The sequence below is a fragment of the Tachysurus fulvidraco genome, chromosome 9 (genome assembly GCF_022655615.1).
Source record: "Tachysurus fulvidraco isolate hzauxx_2018 chromosome 9, HZAU_PFXX_2.0, whole genome shotgun sequence".
NCBI classification, from domain to species: domain Eukaryota; kingdom Metazoa; phylum Chordata; class Actinopteri; order Siluriformes; family Bagridae; genus Tachysurus; species Tachysurus fulvidraco.
The window spans coordinates 19,757,593-19,774,449 of NC_062526.1; the positions used below are offsets into that span (position 1 = coordinate 19,757,593).

A 16,857-nucleotide genomic window follows, 5' to 3' on the forward strand; every position below is an offset into this window, starting at 1 on the left:
ACTAAACAAGCTGCCGTAGTGGGTCGTTGGCAATATTTTTGGAAGATGAGTGTGGGGCTTATGTAATGTGATGTTTCTGTTTTTGAAGGAAATAATCCCCCCCCCCCCGATATGTTTTTTGTTTTGCATTATCTAGTTCATTTTGATGTTTGTGTTTTGGAATTATGATGGGTTTAATACTTAAAGTCTGAGTTGGAGAAATGTTTGTGTAAATGCATGAAACTGCTCAAACTGCTGTGATGAATGCTCAAGAAGGCATGTTGTGCTAGCAATTTAACTGTAGGGGGCTCTAGCAGGGGGAAAAAAGGTGCAAGGGAGGACTGAAAACAAAGGGTTAATGGAAAAAACTGAGTTTTCGGTGTGTTACAAAGCTTGGAATTAGCGCTTCCTTTTTGTAAGCCAGGAGAGAAGAAAAAAGACAATAAACGAACCCATCAAATCATGCACGTCTGGAACTTCATTTATTTCAGCATGCAACATGAGCATGTCACAGTAATGCTCGCCGCCTCCTGAAGTGTCTTGCGATGCCTCTTCGCCGTTTGCAGTGCATTAAAATGATATTTTCAAGCCGCATCCGTGCTTCATTCTGAAAATTAAGACTTTGCATAGAATGCTGTATACAAGCCGATGTAGTAGATTACAACCACAAACATAATTGCAGCGTGCAGTCATCTCTCCATGGTGTACTGTATGCTGTATTTTCCTGTATTTTCCTCTTTTTGTTTACTTCCGGAGTTTCGTTGAAATTTCCTGCATGTTTATTCTGACCAATCGAGAAGCAGTTTAGGAAATATGCTCAAAGACATGTGGCCAATGAGTGTTGTGGATGTTATCACATGACTGCATTTTGGCTCGTTTCAACTGGTGCAGAACAGAACGATCAGTGTGGTGTGATAAGGAACCAAAACTGCTAAAAAGCTACAATGTATAATTTTTTTGCTTTTGGTCGGGACCAAATGAACCGAACTATAGGTGTGAAAGCACCCATAATAATTCATTTAAGAGATTCTTCAAAAACACTGATTCATCTAGTAATGATGAATATGAGTGAGAGTAATTTATGAGTGAGACATTGAATCATTTATTCAGTTTCTGACAGCTTAAAAAATATTTTAAATTCAATATTTTTAAATAGACTACAGCAATTAACATTTTGTCAGAACATTTAGCAAATTACATGAAATTTATTTTAATTGCCTATTTAGAATTGTGGGCGAATCATGAAAAAAATCATGATTCCCAATGTATCCAGAATCATGCAGCTCTAAAATATTGTGTAGGTTTAGGTTTAATTTTACATTTTTGTCAGGTCATGGAGATGAAGAAGTGCAAATCAAAGGTGATGAAACTGGGCTGTACTGTACTTATACCACAAAAAGCAGATGAAATCCATTCATTTCAGCCCTGCTGCCCAGCTCAGCTATTACCTGGACAATTGTGATGGCCAGAACTGCCTTTTGTTTTGGGGAATGAACTAGAAGAAAATGCCTTCACTGTTCCAAATCGCAATGAGGGTATTACCTGTGCCTGCTTTAAGCGCACTTGTCAAGCGTGTGTTCGGTCATGGAAGGATTATTACGCCAATTCACAAGGATTATTCATTCATTAAGGATTATTATGCCAATTCACAGCTATTCACAGCTTAATGCCAATGTCTTGGCAAACCTTATTTTTTGTAAATGCAACACATTTTCAATTAACTTGAATTAGACACATTGGATTATATATCTTAGTCTGAATTTTAAATGTTTTGTCTAAACAACAAAATTAAATTTTATTTTCAGATATTAATGTAGCACAGATATGCATATGATTTCATATAATAAATGTATAATTAATAAGATACATAATATAAAGTATGTATACAAGTCTTTTCTGTGAAAAAAAAATTAACCTCTATTAATTTTAGTAGTGTGACTTGACTTGAAACTTATAAGGACTCCACTTGATTTGCTTTGGGTAAACCCTTGACTTGATTGATTTATCTGAGATGTGACTTGAGACTTGACTCAAGACTTCGAGATGGTTAAGACTTTAGACTTGCTTGGACTTGACCATGTGTGACTTGTCCCCACCTCTGTCCTGCACATTATCCATTTATTCTCACATAATATAGTCTATGATCTCTAATTCAAAATCTAGAGAAAACTTAAACGAAAGTCTACTTAATACAAGATTACATATCTTTGAAGTTTTATATGAAGTGAGTATAATACAAAATAGAAAATATTGTCGGTAGGATAAAATTTCATTACATTTTTCTTTAGCATTTTATCTTAAAACATAAACATATAAACACACAAAGACAGCTCAGGCAATTGACTAGATTTGGCACAAAGCACATTGTAGATAGTTAAATGATGTTGTGGAACTTTGTAGAAAATAGCACACTGGTAGGCATAGGAAAGAGTAGAAAGTTTCACAATTTATTTCTGCTTCTGTGCAAAAGGAACCAATGTTCCTTGTAAAACATGAGCGAGGAAGCGCACGAACATTCGTTACATTTAGTATTTTTAATCATGATTAAACACCAAACTGAAGAAAGGAAGATATTGTTAATCAATGGCTACAGTACAATGCCTGATCATTGAATGGCCAGGATAAACTTTCCAAGGTCTGTAAGATATATTTAAATATTCTACAATTTCTTCTCAGTATGTTTTCACCCCACCTATAATGAGCATATCACTTACACTAACATAGATATTATTAATTTGAGAAAAAGAATAGGGTGAGAGCCCTTTTTATCCTTTACTTTAATTATTTTTTCTCCTTGAAAAACACATTTACATCTGGTAGCTCTTTCCATTTCACTGTGATGTTCTCTGCCATCCCATGATCCGTTAGTTTCTGCTTGATCTGAAAAACAGGATTTTTATTACTCACTGATACATAGTGGAGACTCTATGTGAAATCTGTAAAAATGCTACTGAAACTGAAACCAACAGTCAGATTGTGATTACAGTACAGTGTGTCAGTGTCTGGTTCTGTCTGCAGTAATAAGAAGGAAAAAGTATGTTATAAGTGGAGTCTTTAGGAGGATGAGACTCACCTGCTCCAACATGGCCTCCTTTAGTGCAGGATCATTCACATCTTGACTTGACTGAACCTTCACCCTTACGATTCGTCTTTTGCTTGCTGGATATAGAAATGTATAGACACATACAAACACAAACAAGTTTAAATGTTTAAATATTAGTTTAAATGTACAAATATTTATTTAAATATGAGACTCAATGAAACTTTAACTAACATGAGTAACAGAAGAAAGGCATTATGTCTGAGCACTGTGCATCAGCAGCCTGACTATTATTTATATAACCACAGTTTTCATTCTTCAGAGCATTATCAGGTTTTCCAGACATCCAGCTGATGGTAGAGAAGCTGGTATTGTCTGTCCACTTCCAGGTGTCTCTGAACAAACCGATCCAAACCAAGCCAGGGTTCAGTCCTGCTATAATTGAGTTCTCTGTTGCATTTCTAGCACTGGCCAGATCAGTATAATATGTTCTGCAGTAAGACTGAGCTGCAGAAAATGTCATTCTATTAGAGATGTAAATGTACCTCTGATTGCCAGTTTTATTTCCTGAAAGAATAAAAACATTACCACTTGTTAATTATAAGTTGTAATAGGGTTGTCACATGTTACTGTAATCAGGATGAACAACTTAACAACCCTCTAATGCAGGGGTCTCTAATCTTTTCTGAAAAAGGCCAGTTTGGGTACAGGGTTTCATTCTAATTAAGCAGAACCTACACATTCATTTAATGGAAGCCCTTTCCAGATAAGATTGGACACACTCGGTTTAATGCAATCACACAAAACATGTGAGAAACATGAGCTTGAACCTAGTTCTCAGAATTACTATTACAAATGCCCTAACACACTGATCCACCAGTAAGCAGTAGGTGATGGTGGGTTCAAGAAAACCAGAAAGGCCTAAAACCAACAGCACAAACAAAATGAAGTGAGGAATGTGTTAAATCTCAAATTTAAAAAATGGTTAGCAAAAAGTGTTACTCAGAAACTAGAGAGAGGATCTTTTCTTTATTCCCCACAAAGACCACTATAACCCCAAATCCAGGAAAAATTCAGTTTAGCAGCTTCATCTACACAGAAGAGTCTGTGGCTAAGTTTTCACTCATTTGCATAAATATGTAGCATTTCCCTTAAGTCTTATAGGACTAGACTGTTTTATAAGGCATTTGACCAAAAAACCTTATGCAGATCAACATACATTTTATCTCATTTTTATAAGAACTGAGCTGTAGGGGGTTAAGGACTTTGCTCATGGGCCCAGCAGTGGCAGCGTAGTTGACCTTGATGAGATTTAAATTCACAACCACCAATCAGGAGGCCAACATCGTAGCATCTAATCTATCACATCCTGTTGTTACTGGAAGGAGGTCTACATCTCCCTCTGTCAGTGTGCATGGCTGTAATCCAACTAAAAGTATTTAAAGGATTACTTCTAAAAATAAAATCATCTAGATGTAATTACACATAGAATGTATACAAGTTAAAAGATATCTTCAAAAGTATGAACACCAGTAAACTATTTTCTGCATCAAATGGAAATGTCTTAAAGATGTGTTGTTTTTTTTTAGGTTGCCCCGATAAAGATGTGGTATTTATTAATATTAGAGAATCGTGATATTTAATGAGAACACTAACACCACACTGTCGACAATGTTTTTATTATAATGTCCTTCTCTACTGACAAAAAAAATTGCTGTTCCTTACCATCGAAGCACACAACGGGGTATTTGGAGCTACATGATACATCAGACCATCCAGAACCGTACAACACAACACACACTTCATGCCCCCCGCTGTTGTCAGGCTGTCCTGGATTCCACAGTTTCGCACTTCCCAGTGGCTCATTTCCCATGGACCAGCGCCAGCTGTTAATGGCATTGTACAGTCCAATCCAAGCACTGGAACTGAATTGTTGTCCCTGTATTTCATACTTAAATTGATCCATTTCATATCTGGTTTTGATGATAGCCAGATCAGTGTATTCAGCTCGACAGTAAGCCTGAGCATCACTCCATGTTTTCCCCTGCTGGATCAGAAAGTAAATAGGGACAGATAGGACGAGATGGACGGCTCCTGTGGATGATAGATTTTAAGGTTTTATGCAATTGTTACATCTCCAGTCACACCTACCCCAGAGAGAGTCATGAACAGAATCCTAAGTTTACTTCTGTTCCTTTGTTCACATTTGCTTTCTGTGTCTTGATCTTGCTTTCTGTTTTCTCGGTTTTGTGCTTGTGGATTTGTTTGCCTCATTGATGGCTTTTCTGGTTATTTGGCCTGTTTTCTTGTGCTGCCCTTATCTCCTGTTTTGGATTCTATGCTGATGTTTCTTTATATATCTAAGCGTATGGATTCTACTTCTTTAGACTCCACTTCATGACAGCAATGTTAGATCAGTGTTAACAATATTTTTTTTTCAGTATGATTTTTCCTCTCATCTTTTCTTAAATGCAAATCATTAAATGTATTTCTTTGTATTTCATATATGTATACATGATATATATGTAACTAGTACCGTGTCTCCTATAAATATTATAATTTCTTTTGGTAGAGGTGGCCTGTATTTTTTGCTGTATTATTCGCTCACCTGTGAAACACAGGAGCATGAACAGACGCTGTTCCATCACTGATGTGTTGAAACTCACTAAGAAATAAGAAACGTGATCAAAAACACTGGCTTCAGTAAAACTGATAACTACAAGTATCACATTGCAATACATCACATTAAATCACATCACAGCCACTCCCATTGTCAAGGACAAAATAAGACTTCAGAGTGTTATTTGCTCTGCTGAGAAGGTGATTGGCTGCAATTTGTTGCCCCTTCAGGACCTGAAAACATCCAGGACCCTGAAGTAGGCAGTTAAGATTGTGGCTGACCCTGGTCTTTACAAGGTACTTTCCTCCAGTACATGTGGCATATCAAAACACTCAGCACGATGAGGCGTGCAAGCACATTCACATTTTCTTTAGTTTTTCATTTGTGCTACAACATTTTGGTTAAAGGCTTATGTAAATAAAAGAATCAAAGATTATTTAACTAATAATCTAATAATTAAATATAAATATGTTAAAACTCTGTATAAGTACATACAAATTATGTATATAAATAATGTAGAACTCACTGTAAGTTTTTGTCCTTAACAATCAATTTTAACAGTATTCTGTATACACTTATAGTATTGTATATTCATTTAATTTTTTCATCACCACTGATGTTCTGGACTCTGTCCAAGTTTTTCTAATAGTTAGATGTGGGTCCAATTCTTATATTCTAGACTCTAGTAACCACCTGCTGGTGTCAAGATACAAATATACCAAAAACATGCATTATCCCACATGTTAAACTCTATAAACTCTTTTGCTGATAAAGTGTTGTAACTGAAGTATTTCAGAAAAGAATAGAAACATACCTGCAATATGAAGGAGTGAACTCTCAGTGTTGTAGCTTTTACTGATCCCACTGTATTCTGCAGTGTCTGACTAACTGAGTTACTATTTGCCTTCTTTTTTACTGCAAATGCAAATCTCCTCCTCCACCTTCTCTTTTCTCTTTTACAAAAAAATTTATGTAAATTGGAGATGGACAGGGCGTGAAAAACATAATTCCAGAGATGCTTTTTAATTTATCTTCAGTGTGTAATTTGAAATTGAAAGATACAGTTTAGTTTTGACAATTTAACTTAGCACAAAGAATAATAAACATTTACAACAACAAGTATCAGAACTGATACATATTTTATATAATGTTTCTTATTTATATTTGCACTCAACTTTCCATCAGTAAACAGGTGATAATTTCAACAAATATACTTCATGTTCAAATCGGATCACATGGTGTGCATGTGCAGAGCTCATAAAGAAGGTCGTTTCACTTAATATAGATAGATGATAGAATGTGGAAAGCCCGACATCAGCTAGTGTATGTGTTTGACAATTTCAGAAAATAGCAATACAGTTTAGTCAGGACCACTTTGTCAAATGAGAAGGTATTAGATGATATGCATACAGCTAGTGTTGGCGGTTTGGTTCTGTTCTGGGCAAAAATCCACGCGCCTGTCTGTGCGCATGCATAGACAGAGTGGGGAGAGCAGCAAATAGAAAATAGAATAGAATAGACACCCGTATGAGAACAGAAACATTAATCATGCATAGTATTAGATATGCTCGCTTACATGTTTTCGATAAATAAATAAATAAACAACTAACTAACTAACTAACTAACTATCTAACTATCTAACTAAATAAAGAGAGAGATGGGGAGAGAGAGAAAAAATATGTGAAGATTTATAACGTAAATTATACACACACACACACACACACACACTAACATAAGTTTTGGGTTTTGTCTTACATTCTGGATTTCATGTCTTTTATTTTGTAACCTTTTTTTGTGTTTTGTTTCCCTTCCCCTCATGTTATATTGCCCTGTGTATGTGTCATGTTGTGATTGGTATTTTTAGTCATCTGTTGTTTAGTTCTCATTGTCATTGGTTCCCCATGTGTATTTGGCCCTGAGTGCCATGTTATTTGTCAGTTGTTGTCTGTAATGTCGGTTTCATGTTTCTCGTCCAGTTTTGTCATTGCCCTTGCCTGGATTACTTTGTGCTTTTGTTTAATCAAAATCTTCTACCTGCATTTGCATCCTTTGCCTCATCTTTCAACTCACGTGACAAACACACACACACATGCATGCTGGTAGAATTTGCTTTGGGTTCACTTTGGAGAAGGCTGATATCAGGGAAGAGAGTGCCTAAAGAATCACAAAGAACTGTTGTTTGAGAATCATTGCTATAAATATCAATCATTGATATTTATATATGAAAGTGCAGTAACTCGTTTCATATAATAATGAAACGAGTTACTGCACTTTCATATATAAATACCATATTAAAGTTATTTATTTATTTATTTATTTATTTATTTATTTATTTATTTACCCTACAAATTCAGTTTTTCAACTTTTGTGAAAGCCACTTAGTTCATATTAATATATTTAGCAAAAAAGTATTAAATATTAAATAATGAAAAATGAGAGAGGACATGAATTAAGATAAAGAGGAAAAAATTATATGCTGCAGTGAATCTTGTGGTGTGTAAGTCAGTGTTTTCTTCTACTACTTCTTTTTCTGTACTTGTTAAGCTGCACTGTGCTGTACTGTATAATCCCTACAGAACCATGATCAGGCCTCTTATGACACTAACACACCCTCCTTTTTTTAAAACATGGCACCAGGCCCATTGGTGCATTCTGACCAAATGTTGCAGAGAACCTTTGTTTTGCTTAAGAAAAGCAGCTGTGTGATGTACCTGGCATCCACAGTCACTTGAGTACATTGTATACATTTTTGTTCCTGCTTTTTCTTTTGTAATTTCATTTCTTTCTTTCGTTCTTTCTTTCTTTCTTTCTTTCTTTCTTTCTTTCTTTCTTTCTTTCTTTCTTTCTTTCTTTCTTTCTTTCTGTCTTTACCTCAGATATAACTTAGTACACTTTCAAAATAATAGACTGTTCTGTTTAAAATATACAAATATGCTGTTCACTATTAGACTAAAATGTTTTTGATCATGTGGATATGTGATGAAATACAGCATGTGCTTCAGCGGCTAGGGGTCTTGTATTTACATTTACATTTACAGCATTTGGCAGACACCCTTATCCAGAGCGACGTACATAAGTGCTTAAATCTCTAACATTGAATACATTAATGCTGGTTCACTAGGTTACATACTTAAGATAATGAAAAAGTGTCAAAGGATTTTTTTTTTTAATATAAATGCAAAAGATAAGGAAAGAAGTGCTAGTTGAAGTGTTTCCTGAATAAGTAGGTCTTCAACTGCCGCTTGAAAATAGCCAGTGACTCAGCTGTCCGGACCTCTAGGGGAAGTTCATTCCACCACCTTGGTGCCAGAACAGAGAAGAGTCTTGTAGTATACTTGCTCTTACTCTTACTCTGAGAGATGGTGGAACCAGTCGAGCAGTGCTGGTAGATCGGAGGGTGCGGGGTGCAGTGCGAGGAATGATGAGGGCTTTGAGGTAAGAGGGAGCTGGTCCATTTTTGGCTTTGTAGGCCAGCATCAGTGTTTTGAATCGGATGCGTGCAGCTACCGGAAGCCAGTGGAGGGATCGCAGCAGGGGGGTGGTATGCGAGAACTTTGGCAGGTTGAAAACAAGCCGGGCAGCTGCATTTCGGATCATTTGCAGAGGACGGATTGCGTTCATAGGTAGACCTGCCAGCAGTGCATTGCAGTAATCCAGTCTAGAAATGACAAGAGACTGAACAAGTACCTGAGCAGTCTGTGTGGACAAAAATGGCCGAATCCTTCTAATGTTGTAGAGAAGAAACCGACATGAGCGAGTCACATTAGCAACATGAGAGGAAAAGGACAGTTGATTGTCCATGGTTACCCCAAGGTTGCGAGCTGTGGCTGAAGGGGAGATCAGATCGTTGTGCAAGGATATAGCAAGATCATGACCTGGGGATGAATCATCTGGGATGAACAGCAGTTCAGTTTTGCTAGGATTGAGCTTTAACTGATGAGCAGTACTCCATGATGAAATTTATGCCAGACATGCTGAGATCCGGTCAGAAGCTGTGGCATCTGATATGAGTGTCCTTGTATGATATTAAACATAAATGGCTGAATAAATCCACTATGAATTACCTTGAGATTATCTGGTTAGCGAAGTAAATTTTAAAAAAGCTGAAGGAGTAGGATAAATGGTGGTCATGAGGAACAGGTGAAAATTGCTTATTTGCTTACTTCAAGCGAGCTAACTTATGCAAATCTCTCTGTACCTTCGACCAACTTTTCATAAAATCTTAATTAAACCAAATTGATTGTGGGTGGAAGTTTATGGAGGGGTGAATTGGCTACACAAACTTAAATTTAAAATGTCATTTTTGTAGTAGTTTTTAGTTTAAATGTCAGACATATTGTAGTATTTGTCTTTAAGCATTTTCCAACATAATTCCTACATAATACACACAAACAAACCTTTTGAAGCCGAGTATGAAAGCTGAGTATTAAAATGAAACCATAAAAAGTACATAGTTGTAACACTTTATAGCAAATAGTGCATTGCCTTAAGTATTATTATGCTGAAATTTGGAGGGAAACGATCAATTTTATGTTTTTATTTTTACATTTACGGCATTTAGCAGACACCCTCAGTTGTAAGTGACTTACAACTGAGCAACAAAGGCCTTGCTCAGGGGCGGCAGCTTGGCACAACCTGGGGTTCAAACCCATGATCTTCCGATCAGTAGCCCAACACCTTAACCACTGAGCTACCTACATATTTTCTTATGTGACCTTCAGTGGCTATTTTCCTATTTAGTTATAAACTCAGCTGCTAATTTGTCTTCCTTAAGGCAAATTAGCTTATTCAAACCTCTCCGTCCCTTTTGTCCTACTTTACCTAATCTATGATCAAAAACCAAATGTCAGTGACTGACACACAGACCAAGTGGAGTGAAAATGGGATAGTTGTGTCACTTTACTATTATTATTGCTGTAACAGCACAATCTGCAACATCCTCCCCAAACTGGCAGAGGCTCTAACACCCAGAACACTCATGCACTTCCACATTCACAGCCCACACACAAACCTGTTGTCAATCAGCATTTACTCACAGTCACAGTTTAAAAGCTCTCTTTTTCATTGCACTCATTGTGATGATTATGTTCTGTTATTAAATTTCAGAGTAAACAATAAAATAATATAAAGTAAAATGTGAGCAGGATTAAATTGTACAAGGACTTACAATATATGGGTACACCCATCGCCCATTTTTTGTAAATATTTTATTATACTGAAGAAATGACACTTTAGTACAATGTAAAGTAGTGAGTGTATACCTTGAATAACAGTGTAAATTTGCAGTCAGCTCAAAATAACTCAACACACAGCCATTAATGTCTAAACCGCTGGACACAAAAGTGGCCTAAATGAAAATGTCCAAAATGGGCCCAAAGTGTCAATATTTTGCATGACCTTTATTTTCCAGCACTGCCTTAACCCTCTTGGGCACGGAGTTTTCCTCCATGATGACATCACGGAACTGGTGGATGTTAGAGACCTTGTGCTCCTCCACCTTTCATTTGAGATTACATTTACATTTAAATTTACATTTACAGCATTTGGCAGATGCCCTTATCCAGAGCGACTTACAAAAGTGCTTTTAAGTCTCATTGAATACATTAACTCTGGTTCACTAGGTTACAGACTTAAGATACCATTAGCCTAATTCACTGTTCAAAGTTTTTTTTTTAAAATACACACATACTGTACACCAAATAGGGATGAAAGTGCTAGTTGAAGTGTTTTATGAATACAGTAAGTAGGTCTCAACCGTCATAAGAAAATAGCTAATGACACAGCTGCCCAGACCCCTAGGGGAAGTTCATTCCACCACTTTGGTGCCAGAACAGAAAAGAGTCTTGTAGTATACTTACCTTTTAACCTGAGTGATGGTGGGACCAGTTGAGCAGTGCTGGTAGCTCTAAGTGATGAGGGCTTTGAGGTAAGAGAGAGCTGGTCAATTTTTGGCTAGCATCAGTGTTTTGAATCTGATGAGTGCAGCTACCAGAACCCAGTGGAGGGATTGCACCAGCAGGGTGGTATTTGAGAACTTAGGCAGGTTGAAAACAAGTCTTGCAGCTGCATTTTGGATCATTTGGTTCATAGGTAGACCTGCCAGCAATGAGTTGCCATAGTCCAGTCTTGAGATGACAACAGACTGAAGTACCTGAGCAGGCTGTGTGGACAAAAATGGCTGAATCTTTTTAATTTAAAAAATTAGCAACATGCAAGGAAAAGGAGAGTTGCATGTCTATGGTTACCCTAAGGTTGCAAGCTGTGACTGAAGGGGAGATCAGATCGTTATGCATGGAGTTTGCAAGATCATGACCTGGGGATGAATCACCTGGGATGATCAGCAGTTCAGTTTTGCTAGGATTGAGCTTCAACTCATGAGTCCTCATCCATGATGATAAATCTGCCAGACATGCTGAGATCCGAACAGAAGGCTGAGGTATTTGAGGGTGGGAAAGAGAAGATAAGTTGTGTATCATCAGCATAGCAGTGGTAAGAGAACCCGTGTGAGGAAATACCTTCAAATACTGAGCCCTGTTGGACACCAGTGTAGAGTCTGCATGCAGCAGATGTCACTCGCCTCCATGTTTCCTGATATGAGCGTCCTTCCAGGTAGCAAACCATTCCCATGCTGATCCGCAAATCCCAAGACTCCTGAGGGTGGACAAGAGAATCTAGATATACAGTCTACAGGTAGACTGTATCAAACGCTGCTGAAAGGTAGAGGAAGATAGAAGACAGATGACAGCTTGGCTGATCTAGCAGCATGTAGTTTCTCAGAGACATCCAAAAGGGCTGTCTCTGTTGAATGTGCTGCTTTAAAGCCAGACTAGTTGGGATCTTGGAGGTTGTTCTGTGAAAGAAAGACAGTTGATTATACACATGCATTCAAGATTTTTTTAAAGAAAAGAGGGAAGTGATACTGGTCTGTAGTTATTGATATATGATGGATCCAGATCAGGTTTCTTCAGGATGGGAATAACCCTTGCTCTCTTGAAGGTAGAAAGAAGCAAAGACTTCTGCAGTCAGGGAGGATGAAGCAGGTGGAGAAGAGAAGAGAAGAGAAGAGAAGAGAAGAGAAGAGAAGAGAAGAGAAGAGAAGAGAAGAGAAGAGAAGAGATGATGTTGTGGAGCTTAAAAGGGTCTTGTGCCGAAGCTTCAAGCTTATTCCTGTAGAAGTCTTGGCAGAAGTCACATCTGAGGAGAGCTTGGCCAGGAGTGTGTGGTAAGAATCAAGATCTGCATCAAGTTGTGATTTCTTCCACTTTTTCTCAGATGATCTTAGCTCTCTTCGATTGTTGCGCAGCACATCTGAAAGCCAAGGAGCAGAACAAGAAGTTTTCTTGGGTTTAGTAGGCAGAGGGCAGAGAACGTCCATGGTTGAGAAAAGAGAGGAGAGGAAAGTCTCTGTAATCCAAGAGTAGTGAGGAACAGGATCAGGAAGAGATGAAAGAGTGCCAGAAGCTACAGAAGAAGGGGAGACAGAGTGGATGTTGCGGCAGGGGTATGAGAGAGGGGGTGAGTGTTAGCTTTAGGTAGGATAGGGAGAGTGATGGTGAAGGATACCAGGTGATGATCGGTGATGTGTTGTGGGGTAGCAGTCACATCTGTAGCTGGGGAAGGATGTGTGATGCCCCACAGATTCCCCCAGTTTTAGGATCCCCAGTTCTGGCAGCATTCATGTAGGCAAGAATAAATCCTCACTGCTAAATCCTAAATCTTCACTGTAGGCAAGACACACATGTCTTTGTACTCCTCACCTGGTTGCCACCACGCACACTTGACACTATCTGAACCAAATAAGTTTATCTTGGTCTCATCAGACCACAGGACATGGTTCCAGTAATCCATGTCCTTAGTCTGCTTGTCTTCAGCAAACTGTTTGCAGGCTTTCTTGTGCACCATCTTTAGAAGAGTCTTCCTTCTGGGACAACAGCCATGCAGACCAATTTGATGCAGTGTGCAGCATATGGTCTGAGCACTGATATGCTGATCCCCCACCCCTTCAACCTCTGCTACAATGCTGGCAGAATTCATATGTCTATTACCCAAACACACTGACCACATGCACCCAACTCTGTTGGTCGACCCTGGCAAGGCCTGTTCTGAGTGGAACCTGATCTGTTAAACCACTGTATGGTCTTGGCCACCATGCTGCAGCTCAGTTTCAGGGTCTTGGCAATCTTCTTATAGCCTACACCATGTTTATGTAGAGCAACAATTATTTTTTTTTCAGATCCTCAGAGCGTTCTTTGCCATGAGGTGCCATGTTGAACTTCCAGTGACCAATATGAGAGCGTGAGAGTGATAACACCAAACTTAGCACACCTGCTCTATATTCACACCTGAGATCTTGTAACACTAACGGGTCACATGACACCAAGGAGATAAAATGGCTGATTGGGCCCAATTTGGACATTTTCAAGTATATTGATTTATTTTGAGGGAACAGCAAATTTACACTGTTATACAAGATACACTCACTACTTTAAATTGTAGCTGTTGCGGATTGCCCGCTGTTATTGGTGATTGTGTTATTGACCGCCGCAGAACTCTGGTCAGGGAGTTTGAGTCATCAGATAGAGTTTAGCCATTTATTGCGCAAGAATAACATTACACACAGGGTCATGTGTGCGAGATAGTTTCTAGGAATGAAATAAAGAAACAACTGCAAAACACATGATAACCATAACATGACATGTCTAGCACGAACATTAGCCAACTGGTACAACAGACACCATTCAGAAGCATTAGTCTTAACTCTCAATAAGTAACTGAGACAACATACTGCATAGTGCACTGAATTATTAAGAAACAGATGCTTAATACAATCAATAATAAACCATCACAGTAGTTACTGAACACCATTGTACAAATGTTACCGATGAAAAAAAACGATTAGCTATGCTAGCGGCTAACCCGGCTATATAACAGGTGCATCAACACAGTTAAAATACAGATTATATATATTTAACATCCTGTAGCAAAATGAATATCACATCGTAGTCTCCTTTAACAATCTCTATGATTATAGAGGAACAGTGGAGCACACTTACAGCTTTTCTTGGTGTCCAACTGATTGAGGGCCCAAATGGCCAGCAGGAAGAAGCTCCTCCTCATTTTCTGTTGGCATTTTGTCTTGGTTTTAGGGATTAGCAGCATTTCTCTGACCACAGCAGAGAGAAATGTCCATTGTTTGGATGGCTGATTTTTCTGGCTGATCTTCCTCGGTCCAGCAATGCTTGCTGTAGATGGATTGCAGTTCAGGGAGCTCAGTGTTTGCACCACTCTTGTAGAGCTTGGTTTTGCTTTGGTGCTGTTAGCAACCAGGCGTTTTCCATCAGGATGCTCTCTATGGTGCAGGTGTAGAAGTTCCTAAGCACCTTTAAGGGCAGTCTGCGATGTCTGGGATGTCTGAGATGGTATAGACACTGTCAGAAGTTCTTCACCATGGTGTCGAAATGACAGGTCCATGGCAGGTCCGGCAGGATGTGGACACCAAGGTACCAGAAGCTGTCCACTCTCTCCACTGGGGTCCAGGTCATGATGTGGGACTGGTAGTACCACTCCTGCTTTGTCTCAGTGAAGTAGAGGATGTTTTGCATCCCGAATGTCCCTCAGGAACATCAAGCTTGTTCTCCAGAGACTGGATGGGTCACAGTGTGTGCAAGCCCTTAGCCTATTTCTGATACCCCTCATGGCTGCTGCTTGGGGTCACGTCCTTTGTTCTGCCTCAATATCTCTCTTGGGCAACATGGATTGAGTGTTAAAAATTATAGATGGTAATTGTAGCTGTGGGACAGAAATTAAGTGAATGAAAAATGGTAGAAATGGGAAGTGATGGTCAGTGGATTCCCATCTTATAGCTAAGACATGAGTTATAGTAATGTTGGAAAGAGGGGGATGGTCAATTAACATCTTATAGCTAAGACATGAGTTGGGATGGAAAGACAGGGATGCAAACTCTGATACCACTGTTTGTGGATAAACTCAACATTTCCTGTTTGACACTTTCTTTTGCCTAATTTTTGTAAACTGTTTCCTGTTCTCAGTTAATTGCCTTACTAGCCCTTGTATCCTCTCATCCTGTCCCTATCTGACAATATGACAGTAGTGTGGAAATGTATTTATGGGATTTTGTTGCAAATACTTGTAGTGAGTGCTTTCAGTTTACAAAACACTATGAAATTACATACATACATACACACACACACACACACACATATATATATATATATATATATATATATATATAGATATATATATATATATATATATACATATATATATATATATATATATATATATATATATACATATATATATATACACATATGTATATGTGTATATATATATGTATATATATATATATATATATATATATATATATATATATATACATATATATATACGTATATATATATACTTATATATATACGTATATATATATATATATATATATATATATATATATATATATATATATAATTTCATACAAGTAAGGCCATAAAAGGGCATCTACATCACATCCCTCCATCTTCTACTTGTCTGAAAAAAGACCAAGTGGATGTATGGAGAGTGTCAAGTGATGCAGCATTTCAATCTGTTCTCAAGGAACCGGATTACAAATGTTAAATAGTGTCAATCCCTTTCAAGAGAACTAAATGCAGCATCATGGTTTGACAATTTGGGGCCATTAATACCAACGCAGCCAAATGCCGGGAGATGTCTAGCCAACCGGGTCCTGATAACATCACAGGTGACTATGTGAGCAAGGCATCAACTAGCCCTGAAGGACCTGGGCCCCAGGGGTGAGGTCAAGGTCCAAACTCTAAAACGGAGAGCCTGGACCAAGCACAGCAAGTGCAGAATCTCCTACTTCACTGACTCAAATATCCATGATCACTAAGACCCACAACAGCCACAATTAGAGCACGCCGGGGTAAATAAGGAAAATCGCTTCTTAGGTCAGCTGATCAAATGCTTCTTGACACCAAAAGATCAAAGATGAAGCTTAGAGGAGACTGTGCCTTCCCTGTTGTTGCTCCTAGGCTATGGAACAATTTGCATCAGACAGGCACCCACTGTTTCGATTCCCTGGTTTATGTTGAATTCTGAATTAATTGTTACTATATGATTATTTTTTATCATCTGTATTTTTTGATGCATAGCACTTTGTGTTCATCTTTGGCTGTTTTAAAGTGCTTTATGAATAAATTAT

General features: G+C 38.1%; 1 protein-coding gene across 1 annotated transcript; it reads right to left on the reverse strand.

Moving 5' to 3' along the window:
• Positions 1 to 2,760: 2,760 nt before the first annotated feature.
• On the reverse strand, positions 2,761 to 5,687 carry LOC113640481 (C-type lectin domain family 4 member M-like). The gene is made up of 4 exons (XM_047818695.1): positions 5,628 to 5,687; positions 4,745 to 5,113; positions 3,053 to 3,138; positions 2,761 to 2,859 (listed from the first exon to the last, which is right to left on the reverse strand). The coding sequence occupies exons 1-4, from the start codon at positions 5,662 to 5,664 to the stop codon at positions 2,761 to 2,763; spliced, it is 591 nt and encodes a 196-aa protein (XP_047674651.1). The 5' UTR covers positions 5,665 to 5,687.
• Positions 5,688 to 16,857: the final 11,170 nt, after the last annotated feature.